Source organism: Euprymna scolopes, chromosome 8 (assembly GCF_053919585.1).
Source record: "Euprymna scolopes isolate OS-2025 chromosome 8, ASM5391958v1, whole genome shotgun sequence".
Lineage (NCBI taxonomy): Eukaryota > Metazoa > Mollusca > Cephalopoda > Sepiida > Sepiolidae > Euprymna > Euprymna scolopes.
In genome coordinates, this window is record NC_136489.1 from 139,869,946 (window position 1) to 139,888,068 (window position 18,123).

Genomic DNA, 18,123 nt, shown 5'->3' on the forward strand with positions numbered 1-18,123 from the left:
TTTAAATATTAACAAGGTAGATAAAAGCTGCATTATTTTCCAAAAAGCCAACAGCTTACCTACATTTTTATAAAGATTAAACAAAAAAAACCTACATTTTTATAGATCATTAAAAAAAACCTACATTTTTATAGATCACTAAAAAAAAACCTACATTTTTATAGATGACTAAAAAAAACCTACATTTTTATAGATGACTAAAAAAAAACCTACATTTTTATAGATGACTAAAAAAAAACCTACATTTTTATAGATGACTAAAAAAACCTACATTTTTATAGATGACTAAAAAAAACCCTACATTTTTATAGATGACTAAAAAAAACCTACATTTTTATAGATGACTAAAAAAAAAACCTACATTTTTATAGATGACTAAAAAAAAAACCTACATTTTTATAGATGACTAAAAAAAAACCTACATTTTTATAGATGACAAAAACACCTACATTTTTATAGATGACAAAAACACCTACATTTTTATAGATGATTAAAAAAAAACCTACATTTTTATAGATGACTAAAAAACAAAAACCTACATTTTTATAGATGACTAAAAAACAAAAACCTACATTTTTATAGATGACTAAAAAACAAAATCCTGCATTTTTATAGATGACTAAAAAACAAAATCCTGCATTTTTATAGATGACTAAAAAACAAAATCCTGCATTTTTATAGATGACTATAAAACAAAATCCTGCATTTTTATAGATGACTAAAAAACAAAATCCTACATTTTTATAGATGACTAAAAAAACAAAATCCTGCATTTTTATAGATGACTAAAAAACAAAATCCTGCATTTTTATAGATGACTAAAAAAACAAAATCCTGCATTTTTATAGATGACTAAAAAACAAAATCCTGCATTTTTATAGATGACTAAAAAGCAAAATCCTGCATTTTTATAGATGACTAAAAAACAAAATCCTGCATTTTTATAGATGACTAAAAAACAAAATCCTGCATTTTTATAGATGACTATAAAACAAAATCCTGCATTTTTATAGATGACTAAAAAACAAAATCCTGCATTTTTATAGATGACTAAAAAAACAAAATCCTGCATTTTTATAGATGACTAAAAAACAAAATCCTGCATTTTTATAGATGACTAAAAAACAAAATCCTGCATTTTTATAGATGACTAAAAAAACAAAATCCAGCATTTTTATAGATGACTAAAAAACAAAATCCTGCATTTTTATAGATGACTAAAAAAACAAAATCCTGCATTTTTATAGATGACTAAAAAAACAAAATCCTACATTTTTATAGATGACTAAAAAACAAAATCCTGCATTTTTATAGATGACTAAAAAAACCAAAATCCTGCATTTTTATAGATGACTAAAAAAACAAAATCCTGCATTTTTATAGATGACTAAAAAAACAAAATCCTGCATTTTTATAGATGACTAAAAAAACAAAATCCTGCATTTTTATAGATGACTAAAAAAACAAAATCCTGCATTTTTATAGATGACTAAAAAACAAAATCCTGCATTTTTATAGATGACTAAAAAAACAAAATCCTGCATTTTTATAGATGACTAAAAAACAAAATCCTGCATTTTTATAGATGACTAAAAAACAAAATCCTACATTTTTATAGATGACTATAAAACAAAATCCTGCATTTTTATAGATGACTAAAAAAACAAAATCCTGCATTTTTATAGATGACTAAAAAACAAAATCCTGCATTTTTATAGATGACTAAAAAACAAAATCCTGCATTTTTATAGATGACTAAAAAACAAAATCCTGCATTTTTATAGATGACTAAAAAAACAAAATCCTGCATTTTTATAGATGACTAAAAAAACAAAATCCTACATTTTTATAGATGACTAAAAAACAAAATCCTGCATTTTTATAGATGACTAAAAAAACAAAATCCTGCATTTTTATAGATGACTAAAAAAACAAAATCCTGCATTTTTATAGATGACTAAAAAAACAAAATCCTACATTTTTATAGATGACTAAAAAAACAAAATCCTGCATTTTTATAGATGACTAAAAAAACAAAATCCTGCATTTTTATAGATGACTAAAAAAACAAAATCCTGCATTTTTATAGATGACTAAAAAAACAAAATCCTACATTTTTATAGATGACTAAAAAAACAAAATCCTACATTTTTATAGATGACTAAAAAACAAAATCCTGCATTTTTATAGATGACTAAAAAAACAAAATCCTGCATTTTTATAGATGACTAGAAAAACAAAATCCTGCATTTTTATAGATGACTAAAAAAACAAAATCCTGCATTTTTATAGATGACTAAAAAAACAAAATCCTGCATTTTTATAGATGACTAAAAAAACAAAATCCTGCATTTTTATAGATGACTAAAAAAACAAAATCCTGCATTTTTATAGATGACTAAAAAAACAAAATCCTACATTTTTATAGATGACAAAAAAAACAAAATCCTACATTTTTATAGATGACTAAAAAAACAAAATCCTACATTTTTATAGATGACTAAAAAACAAAATCCTGCATTTTTATAGATGACTAAAAAACAAAATCCTGCATTTTTATAGATGACTAAAAAACAAAATCCTGCATTTTTATAGATGACTAAAAAACAAAATCCTGCATTTTTATAGATGACTAAAAAACAAAATCCTGCATTTTTATAGATGACTAAAAAACAAAATCCTGCATTTTTATAGATGACTAAAAAACAAAATCCTGCATTTTTATAGATGACTAAAAAAACAAAATCCTGCATTTTTATAGATGACTAAAAAAACAAAATCCTACATTTTTATAGATGACTAAAAAACAAAATCCTGCATTTTTATAGATGACTAAAAAAACAAAATCCTGCATTTTTATAGATGACTAAAAAAACAAAATCCTGCATTTTTATAGATGACTAAAAAAACAAAATCCTACATTTTTATAGATGACTAAAAAAACAAAATCCTGCATTTTTATAGATGACTAAAAAAACAAAATCCTGCATTTTTATAGATGACTAAAAAAACAAAATCCTGCATTTTTATAGATGACTAAAAAAACAAAATCCTACATTTTTATAGATGACTAAAAAAACAAAATCCTACATTTTTATAGATGACTAAAAAAACAAAATCCTGCATTTTTATAGATGACTAAAAAACAAAATCCTACATTTTTATAGATGACTAAAAAACAAAATCCTGCATTTTTATAGATGACTAAAAAAACAAAATCCTGCATTTTTATAGATGACTAAAAAAACAAAATCCTGCATTTTTATAGATGACTAAAAAACAAAATCCTACATTTTTATAGATGACTAAAAAACAAAATCCTACATTTTTATAGATGACTAAAAAACAAAATCCTGCATTTTTATAGATGACTAAAAAAACAAAATCCTGCATTTTTATAGATGACTAGAAAAACAAAATCCTGCATTTTTATAGATGACTAAAAAAACAAAATCCTGCATTTTTATAGATGACTAAAAAAACAAAATCCTGCATTTTTATAGATGACTAAAAAAACAAAATCCTACATTTTTATAGATGACAAAAAAAACAAAATCCTACATTTTTATAGATGACTAAAAAAACAAAATCCTACATTTTTATAGATGACTAAAAAACAAAATCCTGCATTTTTATAGATGACTAAAAAACAAAATCCTGCATTTTTATAGATGACTAAAAAACAAAATCCTGCATTTTTATAGATGACTAAAAAACAAAATCCTGCATTTTTATAGATGACTAAAAAACAAAATCCTGCATTTTTATAGATGACTAAAAAACAAAATCCTGCATTTTTATAGATGACTAAAAAACAAAATCCTGCATTTTTATAGATGACTAAAAAACAAAATCCTGCATTTTTATAGATGACTAAAAAAAATCCTACATTTTTATAGATGACTTAAAAAAATCCTACATTTTTATAGATGACTTAAAAAAACCTACATTTTTATAGATGACTTAAAAAAACCTACATTTTTATAGATGACTTAAAAAAACCTACATTTTTATAGATGAGTAAGAAAAAACCTACATTTTTATAAATGACTAAAAAAAAAAACCTACATTTTTATAGATGACTAAAGAGAAAAACTTTATATTCTAAATAATGTAACTGCTTGCCAAGATATTGAATATTATAGAATTTAATAAATGAATAAATTCAATTATCACATTATATTATAAAGAATTTTCAGCACCTTTCAACTTGTTTTTGTTGAGACAAGATTGACAGTTTTTGTGATATGGATCTGTCTTAAATGCTGCATTTTAATATAGGATAGTAAAATTTTTTTAACTAAAACATGTTTTTTGTATCAATACTTTTCTCAATAATGATATGTCTCACGACAATCTGGTAATAGCAAAGTATCACCAACTACAGATCATGGAATATTATAAAAAGAGAAATATTGGAAACTCCATATTTTCGGGGGTTTTCACTTCACATGCTGTTCAAGAATAACAGCAGCAAGTATCCAAGAGTAAACATTTGTAATGTTACTATGGCAACGGTGTAGATAACAACCAGTTACTATGCTTTTCCTGTTGATGATGCAAGACAGTCATAGTTACCAAATGCAGAGACAGACGGCACCAACACATCAAATTAAATTCCTGTAACAGACATCTCCAGTTGCTAAACTTTCAAAGATAATGAATGCTTCCTGTAAGTTGTTACTCAAAACCAAAATAGCTAAATACTTTTTCTCTTTGTTGCGAATAAATTTGTACAGTTTTATGTAAATCTCCTCAACTTTGTTATTCTTGCATTGGATGCTGGGATTGCTTTTCTATTTTATAATTTGTTTGTACAACCAATATGTTTGGTAATATCACTTTTTCACCTCTGCAGATTTCATTTGATATTTTGTATGGAAAAGAAATCGGAGGATCTAAGATATGTAGGCATCAGTTATTTTTCTTGCATCGCAGCAAACTATGATCTAATTAGTGACAGCAGCACAATTTATGTTAAGGCTACACTTATGGCGTGAGTAAAAATTGTACATTTCTGACTTCAGAAAAAAATTATACCTGATGAAAAATTTGTCAAACTTTGTATCCTGAAATGTTTGTTTTTTTTCCAAAAACATTGGACAAAGTTTTCAAAAATATAAAACTAAGTTAATCTAGCTTCTTATGCTTATATAAATTAACTTACTATGTTTAGTGATATATATACATATGCACACATTTTTTTTTTGTTGTTGTAGGTTTCTTAGATGTTTTACAAGTTTGGAAGTCTGATTTGAATGTTTGGTTTCAACGTCATTCTAACTTGTTTTCAAATTTTTGACATTTCATTTTAGGATGATTTTGATGAAGAGAGGCAGACAAATCTTGCAGCTGTACTTAGCTCCTTGCAAATGTGGACACAGAATAATGTGGTAAATTTTCTTTTTTTGGACTTTGTTTAAAATTTTTTAATAAACTATTTTCTGATTTAATATAAATGAAGGGTTTGTCTATAAAGATAATTTCTTTATAATTTTAGATAATACGTGCTTATTTTATATTGAATCAAATCTAGTCATCACCTTGGATCACAAAATTAATAGCAAATTTCATGAGAAATATAAAATACCAGATGTTAATGTTTTAAAATGTTAATACATTCAGCTAAATATACAAATGAGCTGTCCTAAGTAATATGAAATGAAACCAAGCTACTTGGCCAGTGAGCTTTGTGAATTGTATCAGAAAATTGTTTTGGAATTTTGCAAAATAGGATTAATAGTAAACACTTTTAATAGTCACTGTCTAAGATATTTTATATTGCTGCTTAATGGAAACATTAAAATTTATATTTTTGCTTACATATCAACTTCATTATTAGTAAGTTAATTACAATTTAATTAGTTTGATAGACATCAATTTTGTTTTGATGAAAAGACAACCCAAGAAATGATTTACAACAAATTTAAATCCTAGAATATTTTAGTTCTCAAATTGCATTAATTTTGTTAACCATTGTTTTTAATTTCAAGTGTAGTAGCATATTGAGTTTTCAATGTAAACCTCTATTTAAAAGATTTAGTTCCACTTTATTTGTTATATTACCCCCTTTTTTTTTATCTGAGTTTTTATGCACTGTGTGTTTCTATTTCTATACATGCAGGAAGATCCTGGACTAAAAGATCTCTCTTATGAGCTTTGCTATAATAAGGCCTGCTTATTAATTGGAAAAAAGCAGTATAAAGAAGCTGAAGAGAAATTGCGCAAAGCTGAAGGTTATGATTTTATTTTGCTTTTATAATTTATCCATTTGTCAATAATTGGATCATCTGATCACATTTTACATTTCTAAAATACAATTGCTATCTATCTCTTTATGTATTATTCTCACACATGCATGCATAGCTTTTTTTTTTATCATTATCCAAAAAACAATTTTGATTCTCAATTTATTTCAATTGACAGGATCATTTTATTTTCATGTATTTTTTATGACTAAATTCAAAACATCAATTAAACACTGTTCGATTAAATAACTATTTTTTAAGAATTCAAAGATTTTTCAAAGTTATCCATATGTTTATTAAGATATCTGAACCAAGAGTTTAAAATTAACATTTCTTGATAGTTTTTTTTTTTTTTTCTTTTTTAAAAACATTTGAAATCATCCAAGGACATTTCATTGTTTGTTTTTTTTTTTTTTTTTTTTTTTTTAATAGTATAGACATTTTTGGTACCTTTAACCCATCCTCCCCTCAAATTTGCTTGAGGTCACAAAGACACTAGAAAATGTTTTAATTTGAATTTTATTTTTCATTTCTAGAAAAGTAAATCTCTCAAATATTCTGCAGGAAACTTTAATAAATGCTAACCCATTGAAAATATGTCCTGAAAATGTGTTTAAAAATCTCAAAATATTTTTTATAGAAACTTTATAAAAAAGTTATTATAAAAAGGATGCTATTTATTTTATTTATTGTCTAAATAAATTTAGTTCTAAATGTATCTCATGAAATGTTCATTTTTTTATGTTTGTTATATATACTTCTCAATCATGTCATCAGCCAATGTCACATTTCAATAATGTGTTTTCTTTTTTATCTAAATATGACTAAAATTTTGATGCTCCTACATTTTTCATCAGTATATGAATCTTTTAGATGGTTGGAGAAAGGGTGAGTAAAAAATGGGCAAATGAATGAGCAAAGAGTGTAAATAACTAAGATAAGTGTTTCATAAATATTTGTATTTGTTTAAAAGCAGCAGCAGCATCTGTAACTGTTGGTGATCTAGATAATCAAGGATGAGAATTCTCTGCTTTTTAGTGGAATTCCTCTTTTTTGTAATTTAGTAAAAGCTGTTTCTACTTAAATCTGCTTTTTTTTTTCTTTTTTTTCTTTTTTTTTTAATTATTTTGACTGATTTTTGACACTTTATGACCTTGTCATTTGGCTTGAGTTTATTTGTTTTTCTTGCTATCATTTTATCTTTCTTTTTTATTTTCCTGTTTTTTCTTTCTTCCTCTCTTTGCCTCTACCAAATGATGCAAGTAAGGAAAGGTGTGGGAATTTTGTTAATTCAAAACTCCATATATGGTCTTTCCTTTGCTAATGGCATCTTTTTTTATTTCTTGGATCAAACATTTTTAATTTTATTATACATAAAAACAATCTTTGAACATTCTTTTTATGTACAAAGCTAATTTTAACAAATTTAAAAGTAAAAAAAGAAAAAACAATTTTAAAGTTAAGGATCGGGTTCTGCACATGAATTTAATGCAAAATAATCACTTATTTCTGGGCCAGCCTGCCATTTTAGGGAGGTGAACCATCTTTTATTTTACCTTGGTGATTACATGTGGTTTTACAATGTTTTTTGTTCAAGGAGCTTGCTATTCAAACTTAAGGTTAATAAGTTCAGGGAGTTTATAGAGAGGGCTGTCACTTGTAATTAGGGTTAATTGTTGGGTTAAGGAGGGGTTTTTTGTTTGCCATCCGGACTTAGGATTAAGGAGTGAGTTTAGGGAAGGTTACTACTCAAACTTAGGGTTAGTGGTAGAGTATATCTTTCTTTCTTTCTTTTTTTTTACTAACTTTTCAGAATGTTCTGCTTGCTACTTCCCCCCAAAACTGCACATAATTTATCTCCTATAAAAACAATTTTTTTAAAATTGGCATCAAAATCTGATCCCCCCCCCCAAAAAAAAATCATCATGGGCATGAAATATGTGCCTACATTCAGAGAAGATCTTAATTTGCCTTGTATGTGCTTCAGAGTAGCACTTGCTCACAGCATCGCATTTGCCCTCTATCAGTGGAGATTCTATCATTGAGAGTATCTCTGAAGAAATTTAACCACATTCTGTCTTTTCATGTCTTGGCTAATATTTATGTTTGCGGAGACTTCAATGTTCACAATGTTGAATGACTAGTCCACTCAAACAAGACAGATGATGAGAAGAGGTACTGTCATGATTTCTTGATTGTCTATGACCTAACACAAATTGTTCATAATCCACTCATATACCCAACTCCAACAGACAATATGCAAATCTCTTTGACCTTTTTCTTACAATTTGCTCATCCTCTGTTATGTTTCCATTGGGATCTTCTGATCACTCAGTTGACTCAGTTAAGATAAAAACAAAATAAGTTCTTACATGTACCTCTCCATCGTACTGTATATCGATACTCTATGGCTGATTGGAATAACTTCTGAACATTTATATCAAATATACCTCTGTGTTCCATATTTAAAAAGAATGTGTCCTATATAGTGTCCAACCTAACTTAATGGCTACATCGCTATAGAACGCTTCATACTCTCCATGAAATTCCAGCAAAATCCCAACAGCCATCCGTGGTTCACCTCAGAATGTGCTGTTGCCATTGTTCACATTAATCACTATTTCCATTGCTTCCAATGTAATAGATGTTGTGAAACTAAAGCCACCTTTATGACTGGTGCAATTATTGTAAAAGAGTAATATAGAATGCAAGGAATTCATATGCTCACTATGTCAAGTTTAAAGTAGCTGAGCTGCGATTTGGTTCCTACCAGTTTTAGTGACTAACAAACACGGTCCTGAACAGAAGTGTGTCCCCCTATCCTTACCATTGTCAATGGATCTGACGTAATTTCGTCAGTAACATGCAATATGGTTTCCATTCTACTAGATTTACAGCAGATGTGCTAACACTTATCTAATAGGATTAGTGAATCTCTCGACAGAGGCTTCCTTTTTAGGACAATTGCCCTTTTGATAAAGTATGGCATAAAGGTCTACTCCACAAAATAGTATTTATGTATATATTATCTTTCTAGTTTATATTTATTTCAACTAGAATTTAATTTCAAACAACCAGCTAGGCTAGCAAGGTTATCTAGCATCGTTCAGCATTGCTTATGCTACATATAGTCTTTTTTATTACTGAATGGATTTTATATAAATCAAGGCACCGCAGTAGCCATGTGTTCGTCACACTATCATATGCCTTTTGGTAATCAATCCACACCATACTTAAGTTTCTTTGTCTCTTTTTATGGTCTCAAGTATGGTCTTTTTTTTTTACACGGTGGTCACCACTTAAGGCCCGGAAGCCACTCAGGGATAAGGGTTATTGCAAGTACAGTACGTTAGTGTGGAGATTTGATGAAGTGTTTACTTAAGGGGGCGGTTCATTAGGAATTTGTTTACGTTGGACTTGAAGACATCCAAGTTGTAGTCAGGTGAGAAGCAGGCAGACGGAACAGAGTTCCACAGGCATGCAGTTCTAAGAAAGAAGCTTTGTTCATGGAATCCACGTTTTGATTAAGGCACAGATAAAGAGTGGGGGAAATTTTTCACAGTGGATTCAGCTAGATGGGTGTTTTTCGTGAAAGATTGGCAAGGGGGGGGACAAGAGATTGGAGTTCAGACGAGCACCTTCCATGGAAATAATGATAAAACAAGGATAGGCTCGCAACGTCTCTTCTATGGGAGAGAGGTTGCAGGGTAGAGAAAAGGGAATCCCCCACTAAGCCACAAAGTCTATTTTGTGCTCTGTCAAGGCAGGATAGGCTGCTTTTAGCAGCTCCTGCCCAAATATTGCAGCAGTATTCCATCCTTGGACGTACTTGGCTTTTATATAGATAGATAATTGCATCAGTAGTGAGATATCTTCTGGAGCGGTAGAAGGATCCCACCATCTTTCCAGCGACCTTGGCAACAGACATGATGTACATGTTCCATTTTAGATCAGGAGTAAAGGACAAACCCAGAAGCTTGTCAAAACACAGGGCTTCTCCTAGAAGAGAGTCATCCATTTCAATTGATGCCAGATGGGGATCATAGTGTTGATGATGTAAAGATAGGAGCTTGGTTTTGGATGCATTAAAGTAACCAGCCACGTCTTCCCCCACTGAACCACGTGCTCGAGATCAGAGGAGAGAGAATCAGAGAGAACTTTGTCATTTACAGCCTTTGATGTGTTGCCGTAGATGGTCGTGTCATCAGCATAGATGTCAACGAATGATTTAAGTATGTGTTTAGGGAGGTCATTGATGTAGATCAGGAAGAGAGTTGGGCCGAGGATTGACCCTTGAGGGACTCCAGCATTAATACTGCAGGCCTCTGATTTTTGTCCATCGACCACTACTCTTATGAGCCTATCGGAGAGAAATTATTTAATGATTGAGAAAACATTTCCAGTTATACCGTAGCTGGAAATCTTGTGAAGTAGGCCCTTATGCCATACGTTGTCGAAAGCCTTTGATATGTCAAGAGCAATTGCCTTAGAAAGGAAGCCTTTGTCAAGAGATTCACTAATCCTGTGAGGTATAACCGTTAGCACATCTGCGGTAGATCTTGCAGAACGGAAACCATATTGTGTGTCACTAAGAAGATTGTTTCTGCTGAGGTGGTTTACTATTTCTCTATTTAATATGGATTCCAGCAACTTACTCATAACACACAGGAGACTTATTGGTCTGTACTGAGAGGGAGATGACTTATCACTTGAATTCTTAAATACAGGGCATACTGATGAGGTTTTCCAGGGAGTCGGAAAGCACTTCTCCTTAAGGCAACGCTTAAACAGTTTCGTAAGTATGGGAGCAAGTTCTGGTTGAAGCTTTTTTAACACTATAATTGGGATGCCGTCAGGGCCAGTTGCTTTACTGGAATCAAGGTTCTTGATTAGCTTGGCGACCTTATGCACAGATATTTTTATCTTATTGATTAATAACTGATCCTTGATGCTGAAACACCACCTGCACCCTGCTTGTTCTTTAGTGCCTGCAACCAGGCCATTATAGGTAGCAGTGAGACGGTAGATGAGTCTGTATTTAATAGGTCGTTGTTTCACTCATTTTCGGTATTAGGGTTGTATCATCTTTCAAAAGCCATGTTGGTGTGTCCTTTTCACCCCTCAATAGGCTCTTGAAGCAATAGGGCAGGTCGATTTGCAACTTTTTTCAGAAAATCAACATGGCACTGGTGGTGATAGTTCGGATTTGATGTGATAAGAACATATACCAAAAATTAGATTCCCATCTTGGACAGAAAATTGAGCATTTAATTTTAAAAATTGTGTAGAAACATGCTGAAAAATCCTTCATTTTCATAACATTTTTCACAACACTGACTTTGTAATTTCACTATTTTTATAAAATATTCAATTAAAATTGATATATTTATATGAAATTCATTGAAAGAAAAGTATATACATGAATTATAATTTTAATTATGAATCACACCTATCAAAATATCTAAACTTTTACTGCATTGATTAAACAAAAATTGTAAAAAAAGCTAATTAGCAACTAAGTCTTTTAAATTTCACATTTCAAAAATATATGTGGAGATGTATTACACAATATAACAACTTGATACAAGTTACAGAACCATGTATTTTAATTTTTTATTAGTGACAATAATATAAACTTATAATAGAACTAAATTGTTCTGTATAATTTGCTTTTGAGGAAAATGAAGGTCTAATTTGCTGGCACGATGACTTTGTAATAATGTGTCTGTCTTGCTTCCTGCCCATATACAACTTTTTGAGAAAAATCAATCAAATTTGACCAGTGTGTGGCTGCAAAATTGATAGCAATCTTTTTCATTTTTTTTTTTTTTTTTTTTTTAGTTGTTCAGTATTTCTGGAAAAAACACAAAAAAAAGCAAAGCAATTATTTGAAAACATTTAATTTTTAAAAATATTTTTGCGATGTAATATGAATAAAACTAACTATTGTTTGGGTAAATTAAGAAAACTAATAAAATTTAATGGATAAATATTTATTTACTTAATGGACAAAATTCTTTGAATACCCTCTTCTCTCACATTCAATTCATCTGAGTTTATCATCGATATTATATTTTCTGGAAGTAGTGCAAATGCACTATATTTTGAAGTTTAAAACATTAATTTGGATTTCAGTTAACTCTGAATCATATTAAAATATACTGTTGTTGGTTAAAAAAAATATTGTCGGTTTTGATCTCAAACCATCTAACTGGATACACTTGGCTGATAAATTTGACCGAAATGTTTAATTTATCATAGTGTTTGAGGATAGACAACTCTAGTCCATAAACACATTAATCTTGTGCTTTATGTTAGCCATGGTCCTTGATTCAAGGGCCCAATTTTCTAAGTTAACTTCTCCACAAGAAATGCCAACAGCATACTCAAAAAGTAGCCTCTGAATGATGATCAGGAGGGACACTAATTTTTTAGAATTCTACTTGAGGCAAATCTTGATAATTATGGATACAAAGTTTCCACAAAGGACCAGTAAATGTTAGGCTTTTTGTTGTTCCATCAATTCATTTAAAAATTGCTGTAAATGGCAGTTCTTCTAGTGGAACCTGAAAATTGGAAAATTTAATAATAGAGCCAGATTACATAATAAATACCAATATATTATTTTATTTTCCACAAAAAAGAAACATAATTGCAGGTGAATTTATAGAATTAATTTTACCTCCTTGTTAGGAGGTCAAGTGCAGATTATGTGCCTTTTTGACAATTTTCTGTCTTGTACTTTACTGCAAATTCATCACATCTCAAGACAGAAAGTTTACAGCTACAAGAAGATATATCAAACAGTCTGTCTAGCTGTTCCTTCATTCTTTTCACTTTGACTGCTGCAAGAGATTTCGTGTCAATCTGTTTGGCCCTCTTATAGCAAACTATTGACCTTCTGTCCTATATAATGTTACCTTAACAAGGGCAATTGTGGATTGACTGCTTGCCGAATACTAATTATTTCCTTGGCAATTTAACTTAGAAATCTCACTATTTTTTAAGTCGAAATAACTGTTTTCGAGGAAATAACTAAACTGAATGACTTGTTGTGAAGTTAGGGGTGCTGTTTCATCCAAATGACAAGGTGGACCAGCAAATTTTGTAAACCACGGGTTAAAACTGAACGACATTCTAATCTGAAAAGTAAAATAAATAAATGGATTATAACTGAAGGAAACTGTATTAGGCTGTCTTCCAGTTTCATATGTAAAAAATAAGTACTAGTTATAAGAAATAATAAAAATCTTTGTAGAGTCGAATTAGATGTATTGAAGAAAAAGGACTAAACCAAATCATAGGCATAGTAGTGTTTAGACATTTTTAGCAGATTTTAGCTCCTCCTTCGAGTTTTTTTTTTATTATTTGAATTTATCCATAAATAGATTCATTCGTGCCATTTTAAACAAGTGTTTAGTGTTTAGAGTTTGGAAAACCAGTGCTTGTGCATCTGTGTTACTATGCTATTTTTAATAGTATTTTCAAGTTAAATTCAAATTTTATGAAATTTTTATTTATTAGATTTTTAGGTGAAAGTACAGAATAGTTACAATACAACCTCCTTCCCATATTAAGAATGACTTTCTAAATAACAAAGTTATTTTAGCACAATAACATAGATGCACAAATAACGAAAAACCTTTAAAGGAGTTTCCTTATTTACTCGTATTAATCTTTGTGGGTTATCTGATTTTAAAACTATAATTTTAGAAGAAAAACACTGCTTAAAAACAATTACTCCCTAAAAATAAAAGAAATTAAAATTTGACACTAATTTTCTGCCAAGTATTTTTTATTAAGTAGAAAAACTTGAAAATTTACGTGGTTATTTTTATTTATTTATTTTTTTTTTATTTAAAACTGGAGTATTACCATATTTTAATAAAAATTTCAAATAGAATTTGATGTGAAATATTAGATTGGTGCAAAAAATGCCATTATTTTTGCACCAACCTAATAATAACAGATTAAAAAAGATAAAACGAATATATTTAAATTCCCTGCAGACACTTGAAATATAATAATATATATTTTAAACAAATCTTTTTCGTTTTTCCTTTCGAAATAATTAAGCCTAAATCGTAATGTTTTCAAATTAAATAATAAACAAACGTTGATTTTCAATATCAATAATGAGCGTGTTTTGTGACAGTGAAATCTAAAATGTTTCCACCAAAAAAAAGTTCCTGAAATGAAAAAGCGAACTTTGGTCATTATTATTTAAAAAAAAACATAATTTTTCCTTTACACTTAATATTTATTTTATTGATTCATTATCCTCACTCATTTTATTTAAAAATGTAGTTTAAAATATTTTCTAAATAATGATTCCATTTTCTTAACAGTACAGAGTGTTTTGATGACGGGACGTTCTTGACAATTCACCGAAAAACTTTTAATCACTTCAATTTTTCAACTTTTAAAGCAAGCAAAGATAACGATTTTGAGAAAAATATTTCGTGTAGGTCTTTTGTATGTCCAACCCCAACTATTATCACCATTGCCTCACCGGGGTTCCAAAATCGACCTGCCCTATTGAAGCAATTGCTAACCATGAAGTGCTGTTAGTCATTTAAGCCAGAAATTGGGTAAGTTATCTATGCCAGACTTTTAGTAGTTCTGGAAGACATTCAACTTTTATTTTATTATGCCAACTGTTATCTCTGGCTTTGGCATTTCATGTTTATTTTCATTGCTTTTTGCAACATCTTGGATTCATTGTAAGTAACCTCATTTTCGAACAGAGTTCTTTAATAATCCTCCAATTCTTGCTTTTTAGGTGGCTTTTCTACTGTTATTGTGCTCTTTATTAAACTATGGTAGAATAGTTGAGCATTCTGCTTAACTGTCTATTTTTGGTTTTCCTCCTATTCTTGTTTTAGTGTTTTCAAGTTTTTTGGATTCCCATTCTTAAATGTCCTTTTTCATTTCATCTATTTGTCACAATTTGTAATATCTGCTTGTCTCTGACGAGTTGTATGATGACACAATGGACACTTCTCATCATTACAATAAAAACATGTAGGCCACTTATATAAAAAATATAGGCATCAGTAAAAAAAACAAAAAAAAAAAAAAAATCATTATTATGGACTAATTTTATTTATTTATTTTTTTTTTTGTTATTGGAATGTTACTCACCAGTATATATGCTCTGGAAACTGAAATAAATCTTCATTGAGCTTAATATTTGTAACAATTTGGACTATATAATGAGGAATGTATACTTCAAAAATATATTTGTGTATAAAATTAAGAAATTATATATAATTATTTGGGATGTTACTATAAAAGAAAGAGATTATTAAAAAGAATATACACTTTGTTTAGGTTGCATGTTTATCTGTAACTTGACCATAATTTTTTTTTAACAAATTTTAAAGTTCATAAATTTAAGAACTTGAAAATTGAACAGAGCAAATATTAACTATTTGCTATCTTATCTACTTATTAAATGTTTTCATTCTGCTGTTATCATAGTAAAACTAGAGTGTTATTGAAATAAGTAAATTCTATCAATTTAGGTGGTTCATGTAGTATATTTATATGCCATTACTATCCACATAGACGTCTACGATTTGTTTCAATAGATGATCTTGTAAAGATCTGTTTTGGTGGATAATATCATTCATTATGCAAACAAACCTGCAAGATTATAGTGTTCATACAAGTTTTAGTAGTACTTTGCATACTTATCCTAAAAAATATAAGTAATCTTAAATAAAACCTCTTGCATACTAATATTACAATATATCTTTGAAAATATGATTAAAGCAAAGGGAATAACTCCAGTTAGCATCATTGTTCTAACACTGTTGTTTCTAAATTGTAATTAACTGAACACATTTTTATTTTTTAGTTCTTTGCCGAAAAAGTTTTGAGGATGATCCAGATGCAACCGAGGAAGATATATGTGAAGAAGTTGCATTGCTAAAGTAAGTTTTCTCAAGTTTGAAAGTCTTAGAAGTATTAGCAGCATAAGATATTTCATTATTAACAACCATGTTGATTTAAATTATGAAATTTAAGGGTTTCAAGCATGTTGGCTGCATGCAATCAGTGTTAAACCATTTTCATAACTAATATTTGCTTTAAATTTTTAATAAGTTTAATAAATATCATTTCTTTTTTTTTTTTTTCTTTTTTTTTTTTACTTTTCATCAGTAATATTGCACTTTGCCTTGAAGCCATCAAGTGCACACAGGTAGTGAACCAAGGTCAATTATGGTCTGTTGTAATTTTTCTTCAGGGAAGGGAAGAAAATTCTACCTCCCAACCACCACTTTTCCCCTAATCTGAATGTGATGCAAGAATGTACATCTTGAAGATAATCCTATCATTGGAGGTAATGGCCACTAGTGGTGTAGATTGTTTCTGGGATTTTGCACATCGCATACAATGACTCTTTTTATGCTCCTTCACTTCACTGAAAATTTTGAAAATAAAATACAGTTTTTAAAAATGACCTTGTTTGTGCACTTTGTGAAATAACTGGCAATCCATTTTTAAAGTTCTTTGCAAACTCTTCAACATAGCCTGTAGTCAAATGAAGGTATAGTCAAATGAACGCTAATAAATTATCCCTTCATAATTGAAAAATCATGATGTTGCGGATATGTGATAAGCATCAGACATTTAACAAAAATTCAACTAGAAATAAAATTGGATTTGCAATAGATGAAATAATATATTCAAACATAATTTTTCAAATACTAGAAATTTTAACAGTTAAATTCACTGTGAAAATATGCCAGACAAAATATTCTTGCTAGTAAAATGCTTGTAAGAAGGCTATAAAAATGAAATTCAGGATATTTTTTTGGTTTTTATTTTCTTTTTTTTAACGTGTGCATATGTTATGACAATTTTTAAAACCATTTTTTTTTTAAATTTTTTATTACTAGGAGTTCATCCCGGCTTTGCTCGGGCCCTATGTACTGTTCATAACTTTATGTGCACATATATTAAAAAGTTTGACTCCTGTCAATCTAAAATGTCAAGTGTTTAGACCTAAAATTGGTGGAGGAGTTTGGTAGTCTGCAAAGTCAACTTTTCAATATTTTCATCTCTTGGCAGCGAAATTTTCGCCCAAAACGGATTAAAAAGCTTGCTGCATGTCTCAATACGTTTTTATGTAAAATTTCAAATATTTAGACCCAAAATTGGCAGAGGAGTTTGGTAGATTTTCAAAGGTCAAATCTTTTGAACTTTGAACCTTTGACAGTGAAATTTCTGGCCGAAAACTGAATTAAAAAGATTTTCCCAAATGTCAAATCTGAAAAACAAATTGGAAAACAGGTAGCAGGAAGGGAATTTCAAGGTCTAGCTGTTCGAGGGAAGAGACTATTAGAATAGAAAGCTTTCTGACTCTAGGGACCTCAACAGTGAAGGGGTAAGATTTTATTGGTAAGCGGGTTTGTCGGGAATGTGTACGGCAAGGGGGTACAAGTGCAACAAGTTCATCAGAACACATTCCATTAAAATGCAACATTGCGGCAATGGGACAGGGACTGAAGCTTAGTTGATAAAGTAAGACCAATTAGATTGACAACTGTTTTTGGAACCTATGCAAGAGGAAGAGGCTAGTGGTAGATGCATCAGCCCAGATGTGGCAACAATACTCTAGGCATGGGTGAATGGTGGCCTTGTAGAGGTACAGGATACTCTCGGGTGTGAGTAGTCTTCTAGCTCGATAGAGGGAACCCACCATCTTTGAAGCAGTCTTTGCAATGTCCTCTATGTATTTGTCCCAGTTCATATTGCCTGAAAATGTAAGGCCAAGGAATTTGAAGGTAGAATTCTCAGGTGGGGTGTTATTTTTCATCAACATAGGCGGTTCGAGAGAGGTCTTGTAATTGTTAAAGGAGAGCAG

General features: G+C 29.6%; 1 protein-coding gene across 2 annotated transcripts in view; it reads left to right on the forward strand.

Annotated features, from left to right (window-relative positions):
• The window catches only part of LOC145283786 (signal recognition particle subunit SRP72-like), a 208,321-nt gene that overhangs the window by 70,604 nt on the left and 119,594 nt on the right, over positions 1–18,123 (forward strand). For both annotated transcript variants that reach the window (XM_080132853.1, XM_080132852.1), the window contains exons 6-8: positions 5,316–5,393; positions 6,125–6,236; positions 16,111–16,186. In XM_080132853.1, the coding sequence (XP_079988979.1) occupies positions 5,316–5,393; positions 6,125–6,236; positions 16,111–16,186 (266 nt within the window). The remainder of the gene's footprint in view (positions 1–5,315; positions 5,394–6,124; positions 6,237–16,110; positions 16,187–18,123) is intronic.